This window comes from Typopeltis vanoorti, chromosome 2 (assembly GCF_054136105.1).
Source record: "Typopeltis vanoorti isolate ZY-2024b chromosome 2, IOZ_Tvanoo_1.0, whole genome shotgun sequence".
NCBI classification, from domain to species: Eukaryota; Metazoa; Arthropoda; class Arachnida; order Uropygi; family Thelyphonidae; genus Typopeltis; species Typopeltis vanoorti.
In genome coordinates this window covers 12520412-12543811 of record NC_143550.1, presented here as the reverse complement: position 1 = coordinate 12543811, position 23400 = coordinate 12520412, and the positions used below count along the sequence as shown (strand labels likewise).

The window sequence follows — 23400 nt, the reverse complement described above, 5'->3', positions numbered from 1 at the left end:
TGGGATATTCTTTATTTTTTAAATTGAAATTTTTAAACTGAAGGGTTCGGTTGGCCGAGTGGTTAGCATATCCGCTCTCCAGCTAAAAGGCTGCAGGTTTGAATCCTGCCGTGGGTGTGCATGTTTGTGATTGTCTGTGAAAATACTAGTGATGGTGTTGGTGATGCGGTCAGTGGATGGCAGGTGGATGAGGTTGAATGGTAGAGATGGTGAGTAGTAGAGTAGGTGCCCTCCCTTGATGAGTCTTGGACTCCCTGGAGGTGTTAAATAATAATAATAAAAGAACAATATGTACTGTATATTCCTGCTGAGAATATAAATAATAATACATTACACGAAAGCCACAGTAATTAACTTTAATGAAATGAAAGTACAAATGTTTCATACTGAAAATAAGAGTATATTATCAGTTTGTATTAACAAGCAATCAAAGGAACCGGATTACAAAGTACATACAGCAGTTGGTGGTTTACCAATTTAAAACTGTTGGAGAGTGCTAGAAATTAGTATTAATAAATAATATTCAAATATTATTATAAACTATTTCTGAGTTTTATATTATTAAAATTAAAACTATAATATATTAAAATATCAGAGTTTTATAGTATTAAAAAGTTTTTTAATGATATTATTTATTAATACTATTTTCTATCAAGCGGCAACACGTTTTAATTGGTACACCACCGACTGCTGCACGTACTTTGTAATCCAGTTCCTTTGATTGCTTGTTCTACATGCTGATGATGTACTGTTATTTTCAGCACGAGATATCTGTACTTTCATTTCATTAAAGTAAATTACTGTGATTATATTATAATTTATTATTATTTATGGTCATGCCACAAGTACCTTTAAAGATTAGACTGCTGAGAATACGTAACAAACTCATCACAGTGAGACATTGACTAGTGATTCCGAGGACAGTGCTAACATATAAGGCAGAAATATGCTCTCCTAGAATGAACTTCTGCAATAGTATACATCATCTTGCAATGTCCGATTCCAAAGGACTGGAAGGAGGGAAAGATTGTGCCACTTCTTAAGGGAGGTGATAGAACTCAAGCATCCAATTATAGGCCTATCTATGTGTCAGGTGTTGTGGTTAAGTTGTTGAAGAAGCTTGTGAGAACTAGGATCCAGAATTGTGTTGAAAACAATGGTATTATCTTTGAACAACAGCATGGATTTGCTAAAGGGAGGTCATATTGAATAGTGTAATGTTCAATAAATATTAAGTAATACTTCTACCTTAGTTTTGTTATTACATTTGATTTACCTCTCATACCTTTCAAATGTATACCGTGCATATTCAGTTTTAATGAATTTAGACTTTTTTGTATAGATAAAGCGCGTGTTATCTATCGATAAATATGGTATTATTATTTAGGCCTCCAAGGAGTCAAAAGACTCATCATATGATGGACTGTGTTTTCTCCTAGGAGACACAAAGTCTATCATACCACTCCTTTGACCGTTCTCGCTCTCACCACTCCATCAGGCAATGCATTTCACGGTTCAACCACCCTCCATGCAAAGAAACCACTCCTCATCCTCTTGCTCACAGTTTCCTTGAGTAACTTCCAGGGATGGCCTCTTGTCATCACTCCTTCCCGCTGTTCAACCAAGTGAAAGAACTCCCCAGTGTCAACCCTGTACCCACCTCTCAACAGTTTAAAAGTCTCAATCATATCATCTCTCCTTCTATCCACCAAACTCTGCAGTCCACATTCCCTCAGCAGATCCTCATAACTAACATTGTACAGTCCTGAAACCATCTTTGTTATCTGCCTTTGTACCATTTCCACAGTTAATTTATCCCCTTCAAATCCTGTGGACCAAATCTGAGAACAATTGTCTAAGTGTGGTCTGATCAGGGTCTTCTACAACAGAACGCTCTTTTATCTCTTCTGGTCAGCATCCTTCTCATTATTGTAGCAATCGTCTGTGTTACCTTCACCACATTTTTAATATGTCCCCTGAATTTCAGGTTTCTATCAATCATCAATCCCAGATCCTGCGTCTCCCCTACTTCCTCAAATATAGCTCCTCCAGTAGAGCATGCAGCTTCCCATCGATATGTCCCAGACCCAAGACCTCACATTTTGTTGCATTAAACTGAAATTCACATTCGTTTCCCCATCTGTCTAGCTCAAGGGTGGGCAAACTTCAGCTCTCGAACTGCATGCGGCTCCCAAAAGCTACTCTGTGCGGCTCCCGAGACAATATTGGTTTTCATTGCCATTTTTTCTAAACTTTTGTATTAATAATCTATAGTAGTATAGTGTGGACCAATATTAGAATATTTTATTCCATAAATGCTTTAAAGATAAGTAAAAACATATATTTTAAAACTTTACATTTTTAGCCTTTAAATGGTACAGGCGAAAAGGGCTGTTACAATGTGGATTTTATTATCATATTTGGTTGGTAAAAAGTGTTTTGACATTTATGGCCTGTGTCGCTCCCACCAAAATTAGTTCCAAAAGTGACTACTATGATCACTGCATTACCCACCGCCTCTGTTGCCTGGGATCCGCATCATCACTTTTCATGCAGTATGCACAAGTTACGTGCGTGTGGTGGTAGCAGAACATAACTAGTGAATTTTAGTGTAGATAAGTATTTTTCTGATTAATAAATAATTAAGACTGATTTCAGTGAAAGTTATAAAACCCTTGTTTAAAATGACTGAGCAACAGAAGAATATAAAATGGAAATACGAACAAGAAATGAGAGTGTTTAACCAACAATGGGAGGACGATTTTAACTGAAACAATAAGAAGGAAACTTAGAAACACTTTAATGATTTGGGAAATAAGTTTGAGAAACTAAAAAAAAAAGTTAAAGCCATGTTATGAATTTTTCGTGAATCGTTTTGTGATTGATGTCATCAACGATGGATGTCCTGTTATTTCACCTACCGTGGATGTTGCTTCAATAGAGACACAGCTTATTGAGCTGCAGGAAGTGTGGGATAGAAGCTAGTACATAAAAGCTCGTCTGTAACTGACTTTTGGAAACAAATCTCAGAAGCAAATTATCCCAATCTTCAGAAAACTGGCTTCTGATTACTATCTGTTTATGGGACAACTTACTGCTGTGAATCTCTCTTCTCTGTAATGAAATTTGTCAAGTCAACACATCATACTATTCTCACTAACAGCCACCTCACCAAGCTTCTTAGAATGGCTTTGACATCCTACCAGCCAGAATTTAAATAATTAACTGCATAAATGAAGAATCAATCAAAGCCTTCACCGAACAGAGATTAAACATATTCTTCTTTGGGGGAGTAGGACTACTATATAGTTGTATTTTTTATTATTTATAAATACAATTTTAAAATAATATTTTCTGTGGCTCTTGAACATTCAAAAATGTATTATATGCAGCTCTTATTACCAAAGAACTTAACCCCTGGTCTAGCTTATTCAAATCCTCTTACAGGACTACCACATCTGCACTATTACTAATAACCCTTCCCAGCCTCACATCATCCGCAAACAACTGAATATCCCCCTGCAATCCACTGACAATGTCATTGAAATAAAGGTTAAACAATATAGAACCATTACTGAGCCTTGTGGGACCCCACTTGTAACCCTCTGCCTCCTTGAAACTGCCCCACCATACACAACTCTCTGATACCTATCGGACAGCCAATCCTGAATCCAGTTGACCAACCTGACATCCAAATCTTAACAACTACTGATGACACACAAACTGGCCTATAATTAGACACTTCCAATCTGCTACCACCCATATGCAATGGCACTATCTTACCCTCCTTCCACTCCTTCCCTGGGTACCTTTTCCATAGCCAGACTTTCATTGAAAAGCCAGATCAAAGGAGCTGTCAGTTCTTTAGCACATTCTCTCAAACCTCATAGTGAAATACCATCCATTCCCACAGCTTTACTGACATCCAGAGTATTCAGTATTTGGTACATGCTTTCCTCCTGCACCTCTAAACGTTGAACCTGCCCTATCCCTCTGGTATTAAAACTTTCCTCTCCAGGGTGAAATACTCCAATAAAGTGCTCATCGAATAACTCCACTGTCCTCTGCATCAGTCACTCTGTTTCCATTTGTATCCCACAATGTCATTCTTCCGCAATAATTTTTCCTCCAATATTAAACAGGAACTACATCACATGTAGTTCCTGTTTAATATTGTTTGTCATCCATCCACTTTACACAAATTGTGTGTTCTTCTTCACTTATGGAATACAGCTTACTATTGCTGCTAAAAAATATTTCTTCACAATTTCCCAAGCACTAATGATATTCCAGCCTTCCAATTCCTCCCTCCATGAAACTTCCCCAAGTTGACAGCTAAGACTATTATAATCACCTGCATTATAATTCCACATAAGTTCCCATCTCTTTGATAGTCCTGCATGTCTATTCATTTTCCAAGTCAAAACCATATGGTCACTCTCTCCAACTGGTGTGAGAGATGTCATCTCAGTTATTGTCAACTCTTCTGATGCTATGACCAAATCCATAACTCTTGCCTAAGACATGTCCTTCAAGAATTCTAGAAATTCCATTTCCTTGTTGCTACATGCATCTTCCTCTCCCCAATTTATCCTGCTGTAGTTAAAATTTCCCATAACAATCATTCTTCTTGCATCTTCCAAGCTCAACTGTCTAAACATGTCCTGGTCCCCACCCTCTGTGCTCCTTGGCTTGATACAACATCCCACTGATGCTATGACCAAATTCAAAACTCTTGCCTAAGACTCTCAAGAATTCTAGAAATTCTTGCGAGACAAATGTCCTTCAAGAATTTCCCTCATGCCATATGCTTTCAAAATCATTAGTGTCGCTGCTTTCCAAAGCCTCCACTCTTAGAGGACATAAGTCGTCTCTTATCATAAGCAGTACTCCACCATCATGCTTTCCCTTCCTGTCCTGCAAAACACTGCTGTACCCTGCTACTTCTATTCCTGTTATTATATCCTCTTCTGTCAACCACGTCTCAGTGATCCCAATAATCTTTGGCCAGGCTGATGTTATCAGCACCACCAATTCCTTTCATTTATTCTGGATACTCTTGGCATTAGTATAAAAATGCCACTGTTGCTATACCCATCATTATCCCCTCTATACTCCACTGGGCTCAGCATTACTTGATGTCGTCTCCCTTCTCCCAAGTACACATTCCCACAAGAGACCACCCCTGATACCATCCACCTTGGGCATTCTAGTTTCCCTGTATAGATACACTTAGTCGTTTAGAACAGCAATCTCTCCAGATGCCTACACCCTTCGTCATTCAAATGCAGGTGGTCTTTCGCATACAATTCCTCTCTGTCCTCAAACACCTTCCAAGCATCCACATATTCCAATCCTCTTTTCTGACTCATTCTAGCTATTATGTTATTCAATATTACTGGTCTTCTGCTCAGCAATATGATACCTAGGCAACACACACTACCTCAAGCAAAAATCTCATATCTCTCTCTCGCTGCCCAATTTACATTACCTCTCAAGTCATTTGTTCCTACCATCAGAATCATCTCACCCACCCTTTCATCCCTCTTAATTGCCATAGCCACACTTTTTATCATTCTTCCAGGCAAACACTCCTCACATATCCTATCTTGCACACCACGGATTATTGAGTCCCCATACATTACACCTCTTACCACCCTGTTTCTCGATTGCTCCCATGCATCCCTCACTCTCTCACTTCTCTATCACTTTCTCTGTGTTTCCCTACTTACTTGCCTTCCTGACATCACCCTATCCCTGGTTCCAGTGCTCCCTTGCATTTTTCTCATTCTCTCTCTCTCTCCCCCCTCTTCTATCATTCCGATAACTATCTCTCATTCTCTCTCTTCCACTGTTCCTATTCTCTCCTCTTCTATCATTCCCATACCTCTCTCTCATTTGCTCCTTTCCACTTATCCTATTCTCTCCTCTTCTATGATTCACATAACTCTCTCTCATTCCCTCTCTTCCACCTATCCTATTCTCTCCTCTTCTATCATTCCCATACCTCTCTCTCATTCCTTCTCTTCCACTTATCCTATTCTCTCTCTCTCTCTCCTCTTCTATCGTTCATATAACTCCCTCATTCCCTCTCTTCTACTGTTCCCATTCTCTCCTCTTCTTCCATTCCAATACCTCTCTCATTCTCTCTCTTCTACTGTTTCTATACTCTCCTCTTCTGTCATTCCCAAACCGCTCTCTCATTCCCTCTCTCCTACTGCTTTTATCCTCTCCTATCATTCCCAAAACTTTCTCTCTCTCCTATTCTGATGTGCCTCGCATACATTTCTTCCATTCTCATAATCTCATCTTTCATACTTTTCATCTCATTCAGACATTCCACCTCCTCTTTCTGCAAGTTAGTCACTCTTACTCGCCATTATCTGAGTATACTTCTCAGATATTTTAAGATTTCACTATACTTCAAATCCATTGAGTCTGACACCATTAATATTTGCATTTCAACACTGATTTAAACCATGCTCTCACTTTCCTGGTTTTAATATGCAACCCACAATTCTGTCTCACATTGTCCCATTTGTAGTTCTTCTGAATGTGCCCAACACTATACATAATCTGCAAACAGCTATTTTTCCTTTCTGGTCATTAACTACATCAAGGAATCTATTTATCATTACAATGAACAGCAATGGAGATTATATGTTTCCTTGTCACAGACCATTTTTATGTGTAAGCCACTCTGAATTATTAAATTTAGTCTTCACATAGTTCACACTTCAATACATACCATCATGTACTGTCATATCATGAATATTTATTCTTTTTCTATGACATCTTTTCCAAACTTTCCCAAACCCAATCAAATGCTTTTTTCCAATCAAGAAATACCATAAACGGGCTTTTTCCAAATTTCCAATGTACTTTCCATTGTTTCTCTTAGAGCAAAATTCAGATCAGTTAATTGCTCTTTTTCACAACCAAACTGCACTTCTCTTAGTCCATCTATTTTATCTCTTATTCTTGTGAAATGTTAAAACAGATAGTGAAGGTAATGCAGAAGATTGCTGTAATACTGAGACGGACACTGACCTGCAGAGATAAAAGAGTTGTCATTCCATTGTATAAAGCCTTGATCAGACCACACTTAGAGTACTGTTCTCAAATTTGGTTCCCAGGATTTGAAGGGGATTAATTAACTGTGGAAAGGGTACAGAGGAAGATAACAAAAAAATCGTTTCAGGACTGTACAATGTCAGTTATGAGGACAGGCTGAGGAAATGTGGACTGTAGAGTTTGGTAGATAGAAGAGGAGAAGTAATATGATTGAGACTTTTAAACTGTGAAGAGTTAGTTACAGGGTTGACACCAGGAAGTTATTTTGTTCGATGGAACAGGAGGAAGGAATGAGGACAATTGGCCATTCCTGGAAGTTATGAAAGGAAGCTGTGAGCAAGAGGGTGAGGAATGGTTTTTTTTGCATGGAGGGATAGAATGAATTGTCTGATAGAGTGGTGGGAGCATCAATGGTCAATAAGTTCAAGAAGTGGTATGATACTGTGTTTTCTAGGAAGAGCCTCCCACGATGAGTCTTTTGACTCCATGGAGGCCTGAATCAATCATAATCATAATAATAAAACAAGTTAAATCAAAATATGTATAAAGCATGAAGTTGTTATAACTAATTTGTACTATAGAGACTAAAGTACAAAAATTAGGCTTTATTTTTTCTCATCCCTCATTTTTGAAAGACAATTTATATAAAGATAAAAATGTTAACCTTAAAGAAAACTTTCATAAACTTGACACACTGAAATAAGACTTGCATTCATTTCTACAGCAAGTCTAAATCCTAATTAGTACAAGAACATATACAACATACAGTATATGTGATCATTTTTATATTTACATATGCCATTTCACCAAACAAGCTGATCCCTTAATAGTCCATTCTTTGTGTGAAACACACACCTTTGAATAATCATCCAATGTGGCCAGTCGACATGCTCCAAGATAAGCCATATGATATCGAAATGGAGAAGAATGAACCTATAAAATAAATTATGTTAAATTAATGGAGAAATAAAAAGAATTGTTAACTTAGAAATGACACAAATTCCTAATGGTGAGAATTTTAATCTCACCATTACAACAAATTTGTGTAATTTCCTCAGTCTAAGCATGAGATTAGAAATTTTATATCCAAGTTTGTAACCACAGACTTTATTATCATTCAAGACCTCCATGGAGCAACGAAACTCATCAGAAAAGACAGAACCTGGACAACAAAGTCTATCATAAAACTTAAACCCAGTAATTGTTAATGCTTTCATTATATTATCAGGTAAGGCATTCCACAGGTGAGCCACCCACCATTCAAAAAAGCCACTCCTCATCCTCCTACCATTTCCATTTGTAACTTCCAGGGATTGCCCCTTGTCTTTGCTCCTTTTTGATCTACCTTATGAAAGAACTTCCCAATATCAACCCTGTAAGTACCTCTAAGTACCTCGTAACAGTTAAAATGTTTCAACCATGTCACTTTTCTGCCTCCTATACATCAAACTCCACGTCTTTGGTCTATTCTCATAGCCTACATTGTAGAGTTTTTTTTTTAAAAAAACCTGCCACTGTACTTTCTACAAGGTTAATTTATTCCCCTTCAAATCCCAGTGACCGAATCTTTGCACTATAATGCAGATGTGGTATTATTAGGGCTTTATACAATGGAATCATCCATTATCTAATTCTTCAGGTCAGTATCCTCAATATTGCAGCAATCCTGTGGATACTTTCACCACCTTTGCTACATGTTCCCTAAACTTTGTTGCTAGTCATCGCACCAAGGTACTTTTGTCTCCTCCACTTACTCTACTACATTTCCACCAACAGATAGTGCAGCTTCTGATGGATCAAAATCTTCAACTCTTAACTTTAGTTGAATTAAACTGATACTCTCATTTGCCTTCTGTTCAGCTTCTTCAAATCCTCCTGAAAGGCAACAACACTGACACTATTACTAATAATCATTCCCAGCTTCACATCATTGGCAAACAACTGAATATTCCCTGTTGGAAGTTTTTTCACTTGGTATACTATAAATGATATATTTAGTTTAATCCTTTATTCAAGCGTAAGCAAACAAAGTTTGCACTTGAAAAGGATACTAAGGAAAGTAATCAGAACTCAGTCCACCTTTGCCACAAGTTGCCCCAGTCCTGAAGATACTTCAGGCGCAAACTTTGTTTGCTTAAGCTTGAATAAAGGATTAAACTAAATATATAATTTATTCAATAGTCCCTGCAAATCCATTGACAATGTCAGTGATATACACCCAAGTAAAACAATACAGGTTCTGGTCAGTGGTCTTCGGAACGTGCAGTATGAGAACAAGTTGAGAGAATGTAGTTTCAAAGCCTCATGAATAGGAGGAAGAGAGGGATATATGATTGTGACAGGTTGATATTATTATTATTATTGCACCTTCCATGGAGTTGACAGACTCACCGTGAGAAGTTCATTCAACTGACAGCATATTTATTATATAGAATCTTATTCCTTAACACTCCTTGTATTAACAACACATTCTGGCAATGCATTCAATTCATTTACAATTCTCCATGTAAAAAATCTACTCCTCACACCCTTCTTCACCACACCACATTTATATAACTTTGCATGGAGTGGTTGGTGAGTGGAATGCATTGCTTGAACGTGTTGTGAATGTAGACACAATGAATCAGTTTAAGGCACAGTTGGATGAGCATTGTGTGCAATAGTGTGTACCTCCTACGACGTCTGACTCCATGGAGGTCAGATAATAATGATAATAGTTATATTGCTACCTTGTACACAACTCTCTGATATCTATCGTACAGCAAGTTCCTGATCCATTTCACTAACCTGACATCTGAATGCATATGCTGTAAGTTAAATATCAGCCTAACACATGACACACTGTCAAAGGCTTTTATAAAATCCAAATAAATGGCAGTATATGCTTTTTTGCTCATCAAATGCTCTGGTTACTTTAGTATAAAAGGCAATCAGATTAACTCCATGTGAGAGTTAAACATCCCACCTATGGATTCTAAATTTTAAAACCTTACATTTAGTTGAATTAAATTGACATTCTCATTTGTATGGCCACCAGTTTATTCAAATCCTCTTGAAGAGCTAAAGAAACAGCACTATTACTCCCAAACTGCACATCTGAACAATGAACATCTCCCTGCAGTCCTATGACAATATCATTTACAGATTAAACGGTAATGGTGCCAGTACAGAACTTTGTGGGACCACACTTGTAGCCTTCATTCTCTCTGATATGGCTCCCCTTTATACAACTCTGATATCTATCAGAGAGCTAATCACCAATCAAATCCACTAACCTAATACTGAAACCTATATGTTGCAACTATAAGTGCCTCCCTAGCGCAATTGGAATAACGACAGTACATTGCGCCTTTCGATTGGAATAGGCCTAAGTTCAATTCTTGTCGCGATGGGAGGAATCTTTATCTGGACGATTTCAATCAAAGGTGAGTTAGCCAATCTCATACGGAGGTAGAAGGTTTTTTTCTCCTGGAAACTCAGGTTTTTCATTCCGCATACAGACAAATCGGCCCTTAAGAACACACACAATTTACAGACAAAAAATACTAGTTGTGGTGGTAGTGGAGGTGGGTGGTAGATGGCGATGATCTGTAGTAGAGGTTCGGTGTAGTGGTTGAGACAGTTGTAGGTGTCCTCCTGCGATGAGTCTTTGGACTCCTTGGAGGTATCAGGAATAATAATAACTTAAAAATCAAATTGTCGCGTGCCAAATATTTTTGAAAAATCATTGTATACCTTGTCCCTATCCACTGGTTGTTTCTCTATTGTGAAAGGTAACCAGATTACTAAAACAAGAGTGTCCTTTAACAAATCCATGCTGGCCTGCATAAATAATATTGCCTTCATCTGCATACAAGTTCATACCAATTTCTCTAAAAAGTAAACAGGCCTATACCTTGATACCGCCATTCTACCACCATTGTATCTCCTTATACAATGGTACTATCCTACCTTTCATCCACTCTCCAGGTTACTGAAGAGCGTAAGCAGTGGATGAAGTGCGAGACGTTCATTAAATAGCCAAGTTAATGGCACAGTCAGTTCAATAGCATATGCCCTTAAAATACGTGAAATTCCATCTAATTCCTCTGCCTTATTGATATTTAGTGTACAGTATTCAGAATGCATCCTCTTCATTCACTTTTGACACTATTCCATATAAATTTATTCAGTGAACTCAGGACCATACCATAGTGTTAATTCTATTGTCTACTTCCATATTTAATTTGCGATCTTCACAAAATATTTTACCTGTACAGCTGAAATGCGTTACTTGCCCTATAGGTTCTTCATTCAGAATGCTGTTAGTTTTTTCTGTTCCTGCTTATTTCTTGTATCTCCTTAAATTCTAGTTGCTGTCACACAACTTAAATATATATTGTATACTGCACAGTACAAAGTCCCATTTACATCATAACCAGTGTTTTGAACAGCTTGTCTATTGCATCGCAAGACCTGTGAAGTTTACATAATTAAATTATCTTTTGTATTGTACAGATATGAACAACTATTCAAAGAAAGTTCTTTGAATAGTTCTTTGACACTATTCAAAGAGTAGAGGTCTTTGAATAGCTCTTTGAGTAGAGCTCTGAAGCTCTATTTTACTTTACAACCCTTAGTCGTAATGAAAAACTTATACTGAATTGCATTAAATAGGCTTATTACAAATATTTAACCTATTTTCAGCAGAACGGTTTTCAACTTAACAAATGTGCAACTACATATACAGCAGAATTCAGATTTGGCTGACATGCACTGTAGTGTTCTTGTTCAAAACTCCTTGCTAATGTTCTCTCTCTCACACACTATGATGTCTTAGGATACATAAGATGAAATATGTGTCAAATAAATATGATTTTCTACTGTGGCAAGTGTGATTAATTAGCTTTTCTCTTGGCACTTGTCATGTGCATGTGCATGTCCAGATCTACTAAACTTAAACACAGCTCCTTGTTTTATTCCCTTAGTTTCTTAGCTTTTTTTAAAGTGAAAATCTAGTTCTGACAACCTCGATTTTTCCTGAACCAAGCTTGTTCTACTCTAAATTTCTCTTCCACAGTTTTTCTTATCATTCTTCCATAAACTGTACCTTGAACATTTAGTAGAAAAATTCCTGTGCAACTTTCACAGTTTTATTTCTTTTTAAAATTGGAAAAACCAGCCATGATGCAGCTATGCTACATCATGCTAGTCCGAAGCCTGGATATGAGTGAGAGTTGATCAAATGGCTAGCAACTCATCCTTGTATTACAAAAAAAGTACTTTACTATGGAAATCAGGTTCACAGAAGAATCTGACCAAAAAATGGCCGTAAATGAAGACCAATTGTTGAGAATGACATCCCCTAGTAAACCTCTCATGGAGAAACTAGAGAATTGAGGAACATGACAGAAAAGACTCAAAAACCAGAAGACATACAAATTATTTGGAGCTAAAAAAGAAATTGGGTAGTGACCCCCCCCCAATAATGTATAACATCATACATGTCTGCTAGAAGATGTGTTTTACATTATGGGAAATACTAAGGATAGTGATCAGGCTTACTACAAATTGCCCTGTCATGAAAGGTTTGCTTATGCTTGGATCTGTCAAAACTTTTATAGTTTCTATATTCGGCATGAAATTCTTGTAGTTACTTTATTCGGCTTTGAAATAATGTTGGATTCAATATCCACTTAATTTGAATAAAAAAAGAAATACAAATTGAATTTTGGAATGCGAGGACTATGTATGAAGCAGAAGCAACTAATACAGCCAAGATGTAATGGATAGGGACTGATCCAATTGAGTTCAGAAGAAACAATAACATACTCTGGAAACAAAGATGAGGATAGTGAACATGCAAAAGGAGTGGCAGTAATGATGTCCAATAAAGCAAGAGCAGCAATGATAAAATGAGAACTAATTACAGAAAGATGGATAAGAGGAAGATTTAACCTCGCTACTGGCCAAGGTGGATGAAATAGTGAGACCAAATTGCACTTCTTATCCATGTTATTCAATGGACGTCTATAGAAGTCATGGCCAGTTGGGGGGGGGGTTAAGTTTATAATTTATAATTTATAATATACATATACATTTATAATTTATACAATTATAAATGTATATGCACCAACTAATAATGTAAATGAAAAAAGAAAAAATATATTTTATATTATCAAAAATAATAGATGACACAAATCCTACAGATATAATTATAATAATGGGTGATCGAAATGCTAAAACAATCATTCAGATTGGTAAATAACATCAAAAAATATAAAGACATGCATAAAGAGATTAAAAAAAATCTAAGAAAAGCTAAGTGTTTACAGAAAATTTAAATGAGGTAGATACTGCAGCTAATAGGTGATACTAAAACTTTATATATCATGTAAACAATGGCAGGCAAGAAAAGAAGGAAATATTATTAAAGATGAACTTTGAGAAGATAATGGATAAAGATACTGAAAAATAAATTCAAATACCAGAAGAAAAAAAAAGAAATTTTTTTTTCAATTTTCAATCTAACATTTTATCCAAAAAAGCGCCTACGTAGTGCAATCAGAAGAACGATGGCAAGTTGCACCCTTCGATTGTAAAAGACTTAAGTTTGTCGTGACGAGAAGAATCTTTATATGGATTTTTTTTCAATTGAAAGTGAGTTAGCCAATCTCATGTGAAGGTAGCAGGATTATTTTCTCCTGGAAACTCTGGTTTTTCATCTTATATACAGACAAATTGGTCTTCAGAACACACTTAATTTATAGACAAAAAAATACTAGTGGTGGTGTGCAGTAGATGGTGTTGGTGTAGATGAAGGCAGTGGTAGTTTTGCTGCTGTAGTTATTACATGATACCCACAGGGGGGTCCAAGGACTCATCATGGGAGGGCACTCTACTTTGCTAAATACCTCTCACACTCTCCACTACTACTTAATTCTCTTACTATGACACTGCTACCATAAACGCCATTTACTGCCATCATCACCAACAACATTTTTTGTCAGTAAATTGCGTGTGTTCTAAAGACCGATTTTTTGTGGATTAAGTGGTGGAGATGGAGAGTTGTAGAGTAGTGCCCTCCTTTGTTAAGTCTTTAAGACTCCTTGAAAGTGTCATGAAATAATAAAAAATGCTAAAAATAGAGAAAGAAAAAAAAATTTAAAAAGTGAAACACAAAAAGCACTAAAAGAAAATAAAAATGGAAAAGTAGCTGGTATAGACAGTACACCAAACCAACTATTAAAAGCAGAGATAGATTTAATGGTGAACATACTCCGTTTCTTAACCAAATACGGATGCAGGAAGAATGACCATATGAATAGAACATTGGATCACTGATAAAAAAAATAATTAACTGATTGCAATAATTGGAGAAGAATATCATTATTAATAAAACAAATCAGGCAATATATTCCACTCAAGTAAAAGACTAACAAGAATAAAACAAGAAAAAGTTTAGTAAAATACTAAAATATTAGTATTTTATACAGCAAAAATTAGAAAAAAAAATGATCAAAAGCTAAGAGAAACAAAATCAAGATTGAAGCCAACAGGTCATGTATAGATCAAATAGCTACACCCATAATAATAATAGAACAGTCAAATCATTATATCAACTGTTGATTTTGAAAAAAGCTTTTGACAGGATTGATAGAGAACTAATATGGAAATGAAAGTCATTATGGCATGCTATGTAAAATCATCAACAGAGGTAAGAAAATTTAAGAAAAATATAAAACACAAATCATACACAATGGAGAACTTTAAAGAAAAGTTTGAAATTAAAACAGGAGTTAGACAGGGCTGCATTCTCTCCCCAACAATATTTCTTATTATTGAAGATTAGGTTATGAAAAATGCTATGAAAAGTACAAAAGGAATTATTTCAGCACTCCAGGAAGTAGTGATGACAATGGGCCATCCCCAGAAGTTATGAAAGGAAGCTGTGAGCAAGAGGGTGAGAAGTGGTTTCTTTGCATGGAGGGTGGTTGAACCGTGGAATGCATTGCCTAACAGAATGGTGAGAGCGAGAATGGTCAATGAGTTCAAGGAGTGGTATGATCGACTGTGTTTCCTAGGAAGGACCTCCCATGATGATTCTTTTGACTCCATGGAAGCCTGAATAATAATAACAACAACGCTAGACCTCCATGGAGGCAAATGCTGTTACACACAAAGCTAATCAAAACCATGCTTTTAACTCAGCAGTGTATCAAGCATTCATCACCATATCAGGCAATACATTCCACTCAACAACCACTGTCCGTGAAAAGAACCTGCTCCTTATACAGTTTTCAGCGATGTCGCCTTGTTCTACCTCCTCCATGTGTTAAGGCCTAAGTGCTGGGAGAACATTGTGTTTTAGATTTAATGGAGAATTGACAGCACTAGAAAAGGATTAAAAACTAATTTTAATGCTTCCATTATTTCATCTCAGTCGCAGACATCCTCAATGAGTACAGGGAGTATAATGACACTTGCAACACACACAAAGACAACACAATACTAAATGAAACAAGTGGCTAACTAAAGTCCTATCTAGGTGGTGTGCCCTCTATGGGCATTTGACATTTGCCCATAGAGGGCTAAAATAATCTTTCCTTTTTGAATTTACTATGGTGAAGCATGGTGGTTTTCTTCCAGAAGATCCTGTGAGTTGTCTCCACTACATGGTATGCAAAGACCAGATTGACCATATTCGTGATTGCAGACAGACGAAACATTGGAAGCATTAAAATTAGTTGTTAATCCTTTCCTAGTACTGTCAGTACTCATTTAGATTAACACAAATCTTGCATCTGCAATCATGACTATAGTCAATCTGGCCTTGCAGACCAATGTATTGGAGACAACTAACAGGATCTTCTGGATTAAAACTGCCATTCTCTACCATAGTAAATTTAAAAAAAAGAAAGACTAGTTTTGGAATCTATAGCAGCACTCGGAAATCAACAAATATGGATGCATGAAACTTCCCAAAATTCAGGAATTCTGGGAAGTTGCATAAGGAGTCCCAGTTTACATCCTAGGCCAGCTACAATTAGAGTCATTTCAGTTTCATTTAGTATTGTGTGTGGGTGTTACAAGTGTTTTTTACTCCCTGAATGTCTCAGTGATGAAATACTGGAAGCATTAAAATTAGTTTCTAATCCTTTCCTAATGCTAATACTCCATTAAACCTCTGACATGAGGTTCTACCTCCTCCCTTTCTATGAAAAATGTCTTCAATGTTAACCTGGTAATAATCCTTTACCCACTTTAATGTCGCAATCATATCCTCTCATTCACAGGGCTTTGCAAACTGCATTCCCTCCATCTGTCTTTATATATCCAAATCCCAAAGACCAGTATTGACCTTGGTCTTCTCTGGACCCTTTCCAATAATAACAGTGGAATTTAACAGAACATTTACATGACTTGGATTTTGTAGATAATATATTTACCGACACATACACAACAACATATGAAGGAAAAAACAAAACTAAAGGAAAAGCCTTGACTGTTGAGATTAAATGAAGAATAAATAAAATGCAAATAATGAAAATAAGCAAGAAGACATGGTACTGGATGGTCAAAATTTAGAAAATTACCTAGTATCAATAATAAATAAGGGAGGAGCAAGGGAGAAGAAACAAAACCAAATTGTTTAATACAAATATTACATCAGTTCTACTTTATGCATCAGAAACATGGACAACAAAAGTAATTAGGGAAAAAAAACTGTTTAAGAATCCTACAAATAAAATGGCCAGAAAAGAAACCGTAATAAAAAAAATTATTATTATTAACATCTGACCTCCATTGAATCAGAGACTTATCGTGGGAGGTACACACTATCATACAATGCTCATCCAACCGTGCCTTAAACTAATGCAGTGTGTCTATATTCACGACACACTGAGGCAATGCATTCCACTCACTAACCAGTCTCAATATAAAGAAACTTCTCCTCACTCCTCTGCTCACACCATCTTTATACAATTTTCCAGCAATGGCCTCTTGTTCTACACCCCTCTTCCATTCTATGAAAAATCTTTGTCAACCTGATAACCCTGATTAGCTTATATGTATCAATCTTATCCTGTACCCCACAATAAATTAAAGATACCAAAAAATTATATTCTTGGTTTAGTCCTTTATCTAAGCACCAGCAAACAAAGTTTGCACCTGAAGTATTTTCAGGACTGGGGTAACTTGTATATAGAAGCTAATGACTTCACATCACTTGCATTAGTATCCCATAATGCAAAGCACATATCCTTACAGGTATGTATGAGGGCTGTTCAATAAGTAATAAGACTAATTTTACTGTCGTGAAACCGCTCATCACAATATTAATTTCTGTGGAATAAAGAAATGCTGCTGTCTGTATTAACAAAAGAGATTGATAGATGGCATATACGGGCTGATGTGCCAGAGTGTCACGTGATTAAATGCAAGCTTGTTTAGGCACGCCCACGAGCCGCAACCAGTTGTCGAAACGGAAGCATCCTTGGAACAACGTTATGCAATCAAATTTTGTGTGCGTTTGCAAAAATCGGCATCGGACACTTTTAACATAATATGCGAAGCTTTCCACGATGAAGCAATATCGAGGGCAAGTGTTTTTCACTGGTATAAAACTTTTAAGGAAGGAAGGCAAAATGTGGAAGATCTTGAACGTGAGGGAAAACCTTCAACGTCCATCACAGAGACAATGATCAACACAGCAGCGATTATCATCAAGGAGGATCGCAGAATTACAGTACGCCAGCTATATGTTGTCCTGAATATTTCTGTGGGAAATGTTCACTCAGTCATGGCTGAACATTTGGGGACTGAAACGTGTTTGCGCCCGATGGGAATCCATCGGGCGCAAACACGTTCTTTCTTTCCATCTGTGCACACATCCACTCGATGCAGCATCGAGTGGATGTGTGCACAGAATGGAAAGAAAGACTGGAACAAGAAGGAGACAACTTCTTAAAATGCATCATTACAGCAGATGAAGCTTGGTTGTATCACTATGACCCTACAATGAAACAACAAAGCAGTGAATGGAAGCATCCGTCTTCGCCTACCCCCAAGAAAGCAAAAACTGTAAAATCGGCTGGTAAAGTTATGACCATAATGTTTTTTTTGACTACGAAGGCATTGTTTACCAACACGCTGTAGAACCTGGGAATACTGTAAACGGCTCATACTATGCTGATGTTTTACGGACAATCGTACAGCACGTCAAAAGGAAGCGTCCATTGCTGAAGAATGGCTTCTTATTGCACCACGATAATGCAAGGCCACATATTGCTGGTTGTGTAGTGGACATTTTGCAGAAGAACAACATAGATATCTTACCACACCCTCCATACAGTCCTGATCTCGCACTGTGCGATTTCTGGCTGTTTCCTCAGCTCAAGAAACCACTAAGAGGCCACCATTTCGAAAGCAACAAAGCATGTGTAAAAGCTGCGGAGGGGTTTTGAAAGAACTCTAAAAAAATGGACTTTCACGTGTTTAAGAAGTGGACGCAACATTGGGACAAATACATCGCGTCTCACGGTAGTTACTTCGAAAAAGACCATGTAAATGATGATGATTAAAGGTAATCTGTTTTCTGTATAAATATAGTCTTATTACTTATTGAACAGCCTACATATAATACTATGCATTAGAAGGGTCACTACCCAGGCACGTTTTGATCTTTATTGAGGTGAAAAAGTAAAGGGTTGCTCATCATAGGACTATAGTAGTTAGTATAAGGGTGCAAGAGAGTCTGATAGTATCAGGAGAAAGAAAGACACATAGATAGCATGAGAGAAAGAAAGAGAGAGAGAGAGAGAAAAGTCCTCAGCTCTTTTATATCATCATATAGCCAAAGGCTATCAGTTTTCCTTTTTCACCAATCTCATACAGATGAACAACCAAGACCAACCGAAACTAAAGTGCAAAGATAACTGATACCTAGGTAATTAGCCCCATCTGGGTTAACTGCCTTGAGTTGGCCTTCTCTGCTTGGGATTGCTCTCCAGTCATCCCCTTAATTGACTATAAGACGACATTGAATTAAGAGGATGGAACAATTTAAAAAACCTCCCATAACAAGAATAGACAGAATTTTATCTCACCCTTGTGAACACTGCATGATGTGGGTGGTCTACACCATCTAGTCAAAAATTTGATATCTCCTAGAATGCTTCTTTCTAAATACAAGAATCATCTGACTGAACAAAAAAATTTCCACAGTACAATATTATAAAGCATTTGAATTTTAAAGCATTGGATTTAAAGAATTGGATTATAAAGCATTATATTGCTGGATTTCAAATACATGTTTCTTTCTAACCTTCCATAACCATTCAAAATTCTCTTCCCATTGCTGACAGGTGGTGGGTATTATAAAAAAAAATAACTTGTTCGGTTGTAAGTAATGGAATTCCCAACACATTACATAATCTGTTCCAAATACGCAGGGCAAGAGGGCAGCTGTAGAATGCATGTTCTACTGTTTCCAATCAGTAATGGATGTCACAGATTGCATCTCCGATGTTAAAGTCCATCCATTTGATGGCATTGACTGGAAGGCAGCCATATGCAATTCTCCAAGTAAGATCCCTCCTGTTAGGGTATCCTTGTAACTTCAAGTTATGAAACAAAACATTATTGTCCATAGCTAATTGTGGAACTTTGCAGCAAAAGAAATTCAAGATTTCTTTATACCAAATTTTACTTTTTTTTTTTTTTTTTTAATGGAAAGAATGTCAATTCCAGAGTGTTTTAGCAGGATTAGAGTTAAGCACAGGTATTGTAGTATTCAGGAACAATTTCAACTTTTGCACCTGTATAATCATTAACTCCAAACAGGGGAAGATGAAAACCCAAGTAGTACTGGAGAAGGTCTGCACACGTGTGATCACAGTCTGCAATATTTTATGGATTTTAGAAGCCATTTATTAAGGCAGAACATTGCTGATTTGTTGGGTGAAGCATAAATGCTTTTCATATTCCCCTTTGTCTGAGGGGGAGTTCTTTGAGTGGAGAGTTATTGAGCATTAAGCTCGCCCAGGAAGGGCAGAGAGATTAGCTGTGGTCAGCTGAGCATAAAATTGACTTGGGTCTTTTGTATTTGTAGAATTCTGTTTCATTGTAGTCTGAAGCTTGCTTGATCAGCAGGTTTGGTTGATTGTCTTGGTGAAGAACTTTGCTGCCAAATCATGGAGGAGGGATGCGATGCAGGGAATGTTGACTTCTCTGTGAATCTGGGAGTTTTTGATAAACCATGGGGCATCCAGAATCATTCTCAGGCATTTGTTCTGTATCCTCTGCAGTTTTTTAATATTTGTTTTCAAGGTGTGGCTCCATGCAGGAGATGTATAAGTGATGACTGGGCGTATTACCGTCTTGTATATGAGTAGTTTGTTCCCGATATCCAGATTACTTCTTCTGTTGATCATGGAGTAGAGCTGGGCGATTGCTTTGGATGTCTTTGATCTTATGTGTTTTATATGATTGGTGAAGTGGAGTTTTTGTCAACCATGACACCGAGGTATCTGACTTCATTCTGCCATGGGATCTTGACACCAAGCAAGTTTATGTCTTCCTTGATCTGAAACTTCTTTTAGTGAATAGGATGGCTGAACTCTTCAGTGGGTTTGTTTGGATCCTCCAGTCCATCAGCCATTTCTCCAATGTGTGAATACAGTTTTGGAGCCTTTTGATAGCTAGTCTGGGACAGAGAGATCTTGTTAATAATGCAGTATCATCTGCATATAATGCTGCAATTGTTGAACTTGAATTTTGTGGAATATCAAGTATGTAGATAGAAAACAGCAGGGGAGCCAGAAGAGAACCCTGCGGCACACCTGCCAGGATCTTGCATGAATCTGTCTTTAAGGTAACTATCTATGATTTTTATTAGATTAGTTAGCATGTTAAATTTGATGAGTTTGTAGAGAAGACCCTGGGGCCACACCTTGTCAAAAGCCTTTGCAGTGTCTATAAAAGACCGCAGCAGTGTGGAGGTTCCAGTTGAAACCTGTGGTGATAAATTCAGCCAGTCGGTGTATCTGATGTGTAGTGCTATGCTTTTTTCTGAATCTCAACTGCTCATTAGGGATAATACCTAGTTTATCTGTTGCTGATTGAAGACTTGTAAGGATGACTATTTCTGCAACCTTACCTAGGCTTGACAGTAGGCTGATAGGTCTGTAGCTTTTGGGGAGTTGAGGGTTTTTTCCAATCTTTTTGATTGGTGTGATGTCAGCAGTTTTCCATGCTAAGGGAAAATATTTGAATCTGAGGATAGCATTGATAATATTGACTAGGTGCACAATGGCTTTTCTGGGGAGTAGTTTGATTGTTCTGTTTGTGATTCCATCTGGACCTGGAGCCTTGTTGTTATTCAAGTGGGTTATAATATTTATAACTTCTGCTGGAGAGGTAGGTGTGATGGGTTCTGCCTTCTTTTTTTGTTCTATTATGACCTGCCTGACTCTGCAGTGGAGCTTGTAGATTAGATTGACGTTTAAATTCTCGTAAGAGGAGTTACACTGAATTTCCAAATTATCAATCAAAGCTTCTGCTTTTTCTTGGTCAATGTGAGCTGCTCCTTTCTTGGTCTGAATTGGGGGGTATGAGTTGCCTTTTAGTGCAGAGGATACTCAAGAATTTCCAGATGGAGTTATCCTCTGGGTTCAGATTGTTCAATTTGGTTTCCCAATCTTGATTTCGATGCTTTTGTAGAGCTTCACGGACTTGTCTATTTAAATTACTCAGAGTTGATTTATCTTGTGGGGATTTTCTATTATGGTACCTCTTTCTGGCTCTGTTTTTCAGTCTCATCAGGTCCATAATTTCCTCAGGAATCTGACCACTGGAATGAAAAACTGTGGTTTGTGTGACCGAAGTTAGTGCTTTTTTAATTTGGTAAGTGAGGTTGTTGACAGCTATATCTATCTCCTCTTTGTTATGGATAATGGATGCTGGGCCACTGTGGTCTGAGAGAGTTTTGGAGAGCTTTTCCCATGAAAAAATGGAGTGTGGAGGAGAGAACTGTTCTTGTGTACCGAGCTTGAGCAGAATGGGGTTGTGATCAGATGATAATTCGTTGAGCGTTTCCAGTTGGTATTGGTATCTGATATTTCTGAGGATTGTGATGTCCAGTATGTCTGAGCTTCCATTTGGACTGTGATCAGTGGGCTCTGTGGGTCCGGCTATAACAATAGAATTTTGCGTTGAGTAATGGTTTAGGATGCGGCCTTTGTCATTGATTGTGGAGCTATACCAAGCTGTATGCTTGGCATTGAAATCTGTGGATCTGAGAATGGAGTCCAAGTCAGATAACAGTAATAGAATGCTGGGTGGGTTGTATACTGCATTGATTTTGATACTACCAGCATTGTTTGTATGAACTTGAATGCCTGTTATCTCTAGGTTCTTGGTTTGTGGATTGGTCAGTACATTGTGGCTTATGTAGTTTTTAATGAATATGGCTGTGCCGCCTCCACTGGCAGTGAGTCTGTCTGTTTTGTACATTGCATAGTTCTGTAATTTAGGGTTATTAGCTGGCCTGAGATGTGTTTCATTTACTAGAATTATATCATGAGTGTATCTGTGAGTGAACTCTTGTAGTTCAAGGAGTTTGTTGTTCAATCCATTTGCATTCCATGGAGTTATAGTAAGGGAGTTAGGCTTATATTTCCTATTGTTCATGATTGAGAGCTGTCAGAATGGAATGGGTACCTTGAAGGAATTTCTTCATGGAGGATGGTGGAGGATTTGTTTTGCTGAATTCCTGAAGCATGGTAGCTAGTGAGGCAGTTAGAAACTGATGTAAGGTTGGAGCTTGTAAATTCGCTGGAGGAAGTATTCTTGGATCATGCAGCCTCAGCACATGTTTTGGTCCTGGTTTCAGGTTGATTTCTTTTCTGAGCTGTCAAGGTGGAGGTTATTTGAACTGGATGGCGATCTGCACAGTTGCCCAGGGTGTCACTGCTGGGTGAAGGATGAGCGGTTTTGGGAGACCCGCAGTTCTTTGGGTGTGCTATGCATCCTTTATAGTTAGTGGGGAGAGGACCTCTGCAGTTTGCACACTGTTAGCTGGCGTAGATCTTGGCTTGGTGCATATGATGGTCTGGTAGCCTTCCCCACGTTTTAAGCACCATTTGGGCACGCCCAGCATAGCTTCTGGGCGTGCCCAAATCAATGACATCTATGGCACTGTCCTGCTGATGCTCTCTTTCTTAGAGATTCTGTAGTAATTCTGAGGCTGCAGACAGCAGTCAGCTCATATATTTTCTTCTGGGTGTTATCAATCTCCACGAGTACTAAAGGCATTGGCTTTTTATCAGACCTGAGCATCCTACT

General features: G+C 37.6%; 1 protein-coding gene across 3 annotated transcripts in view; it reads right to left on the bottom strand.

Moving 5' to 3' along the window:
* Window positions 1–7659: 7659 nt before the first annotated feature.
* Window positions 7660–23400, bottom strand: part of LOC150108820 (actin-1-like) — a 379189-nt gene continuing 363448 nt past the window's right edge. For all 3 annotated transcript variants that reach the window (XM_090403503.1, XM_090403511.1, XM_090403519.1), the window contains one exon: window positions 7660–8007. In XM_090403503.1, coding sequence (XP_090259629.1) covers window positions 7864–8007 — 144 coding nt within the window. In that variant the 3' untranslated portion in view covers window positions 7660–7863. The remainder of the gene's footprint in view (window positions 8008–23400) is intronic.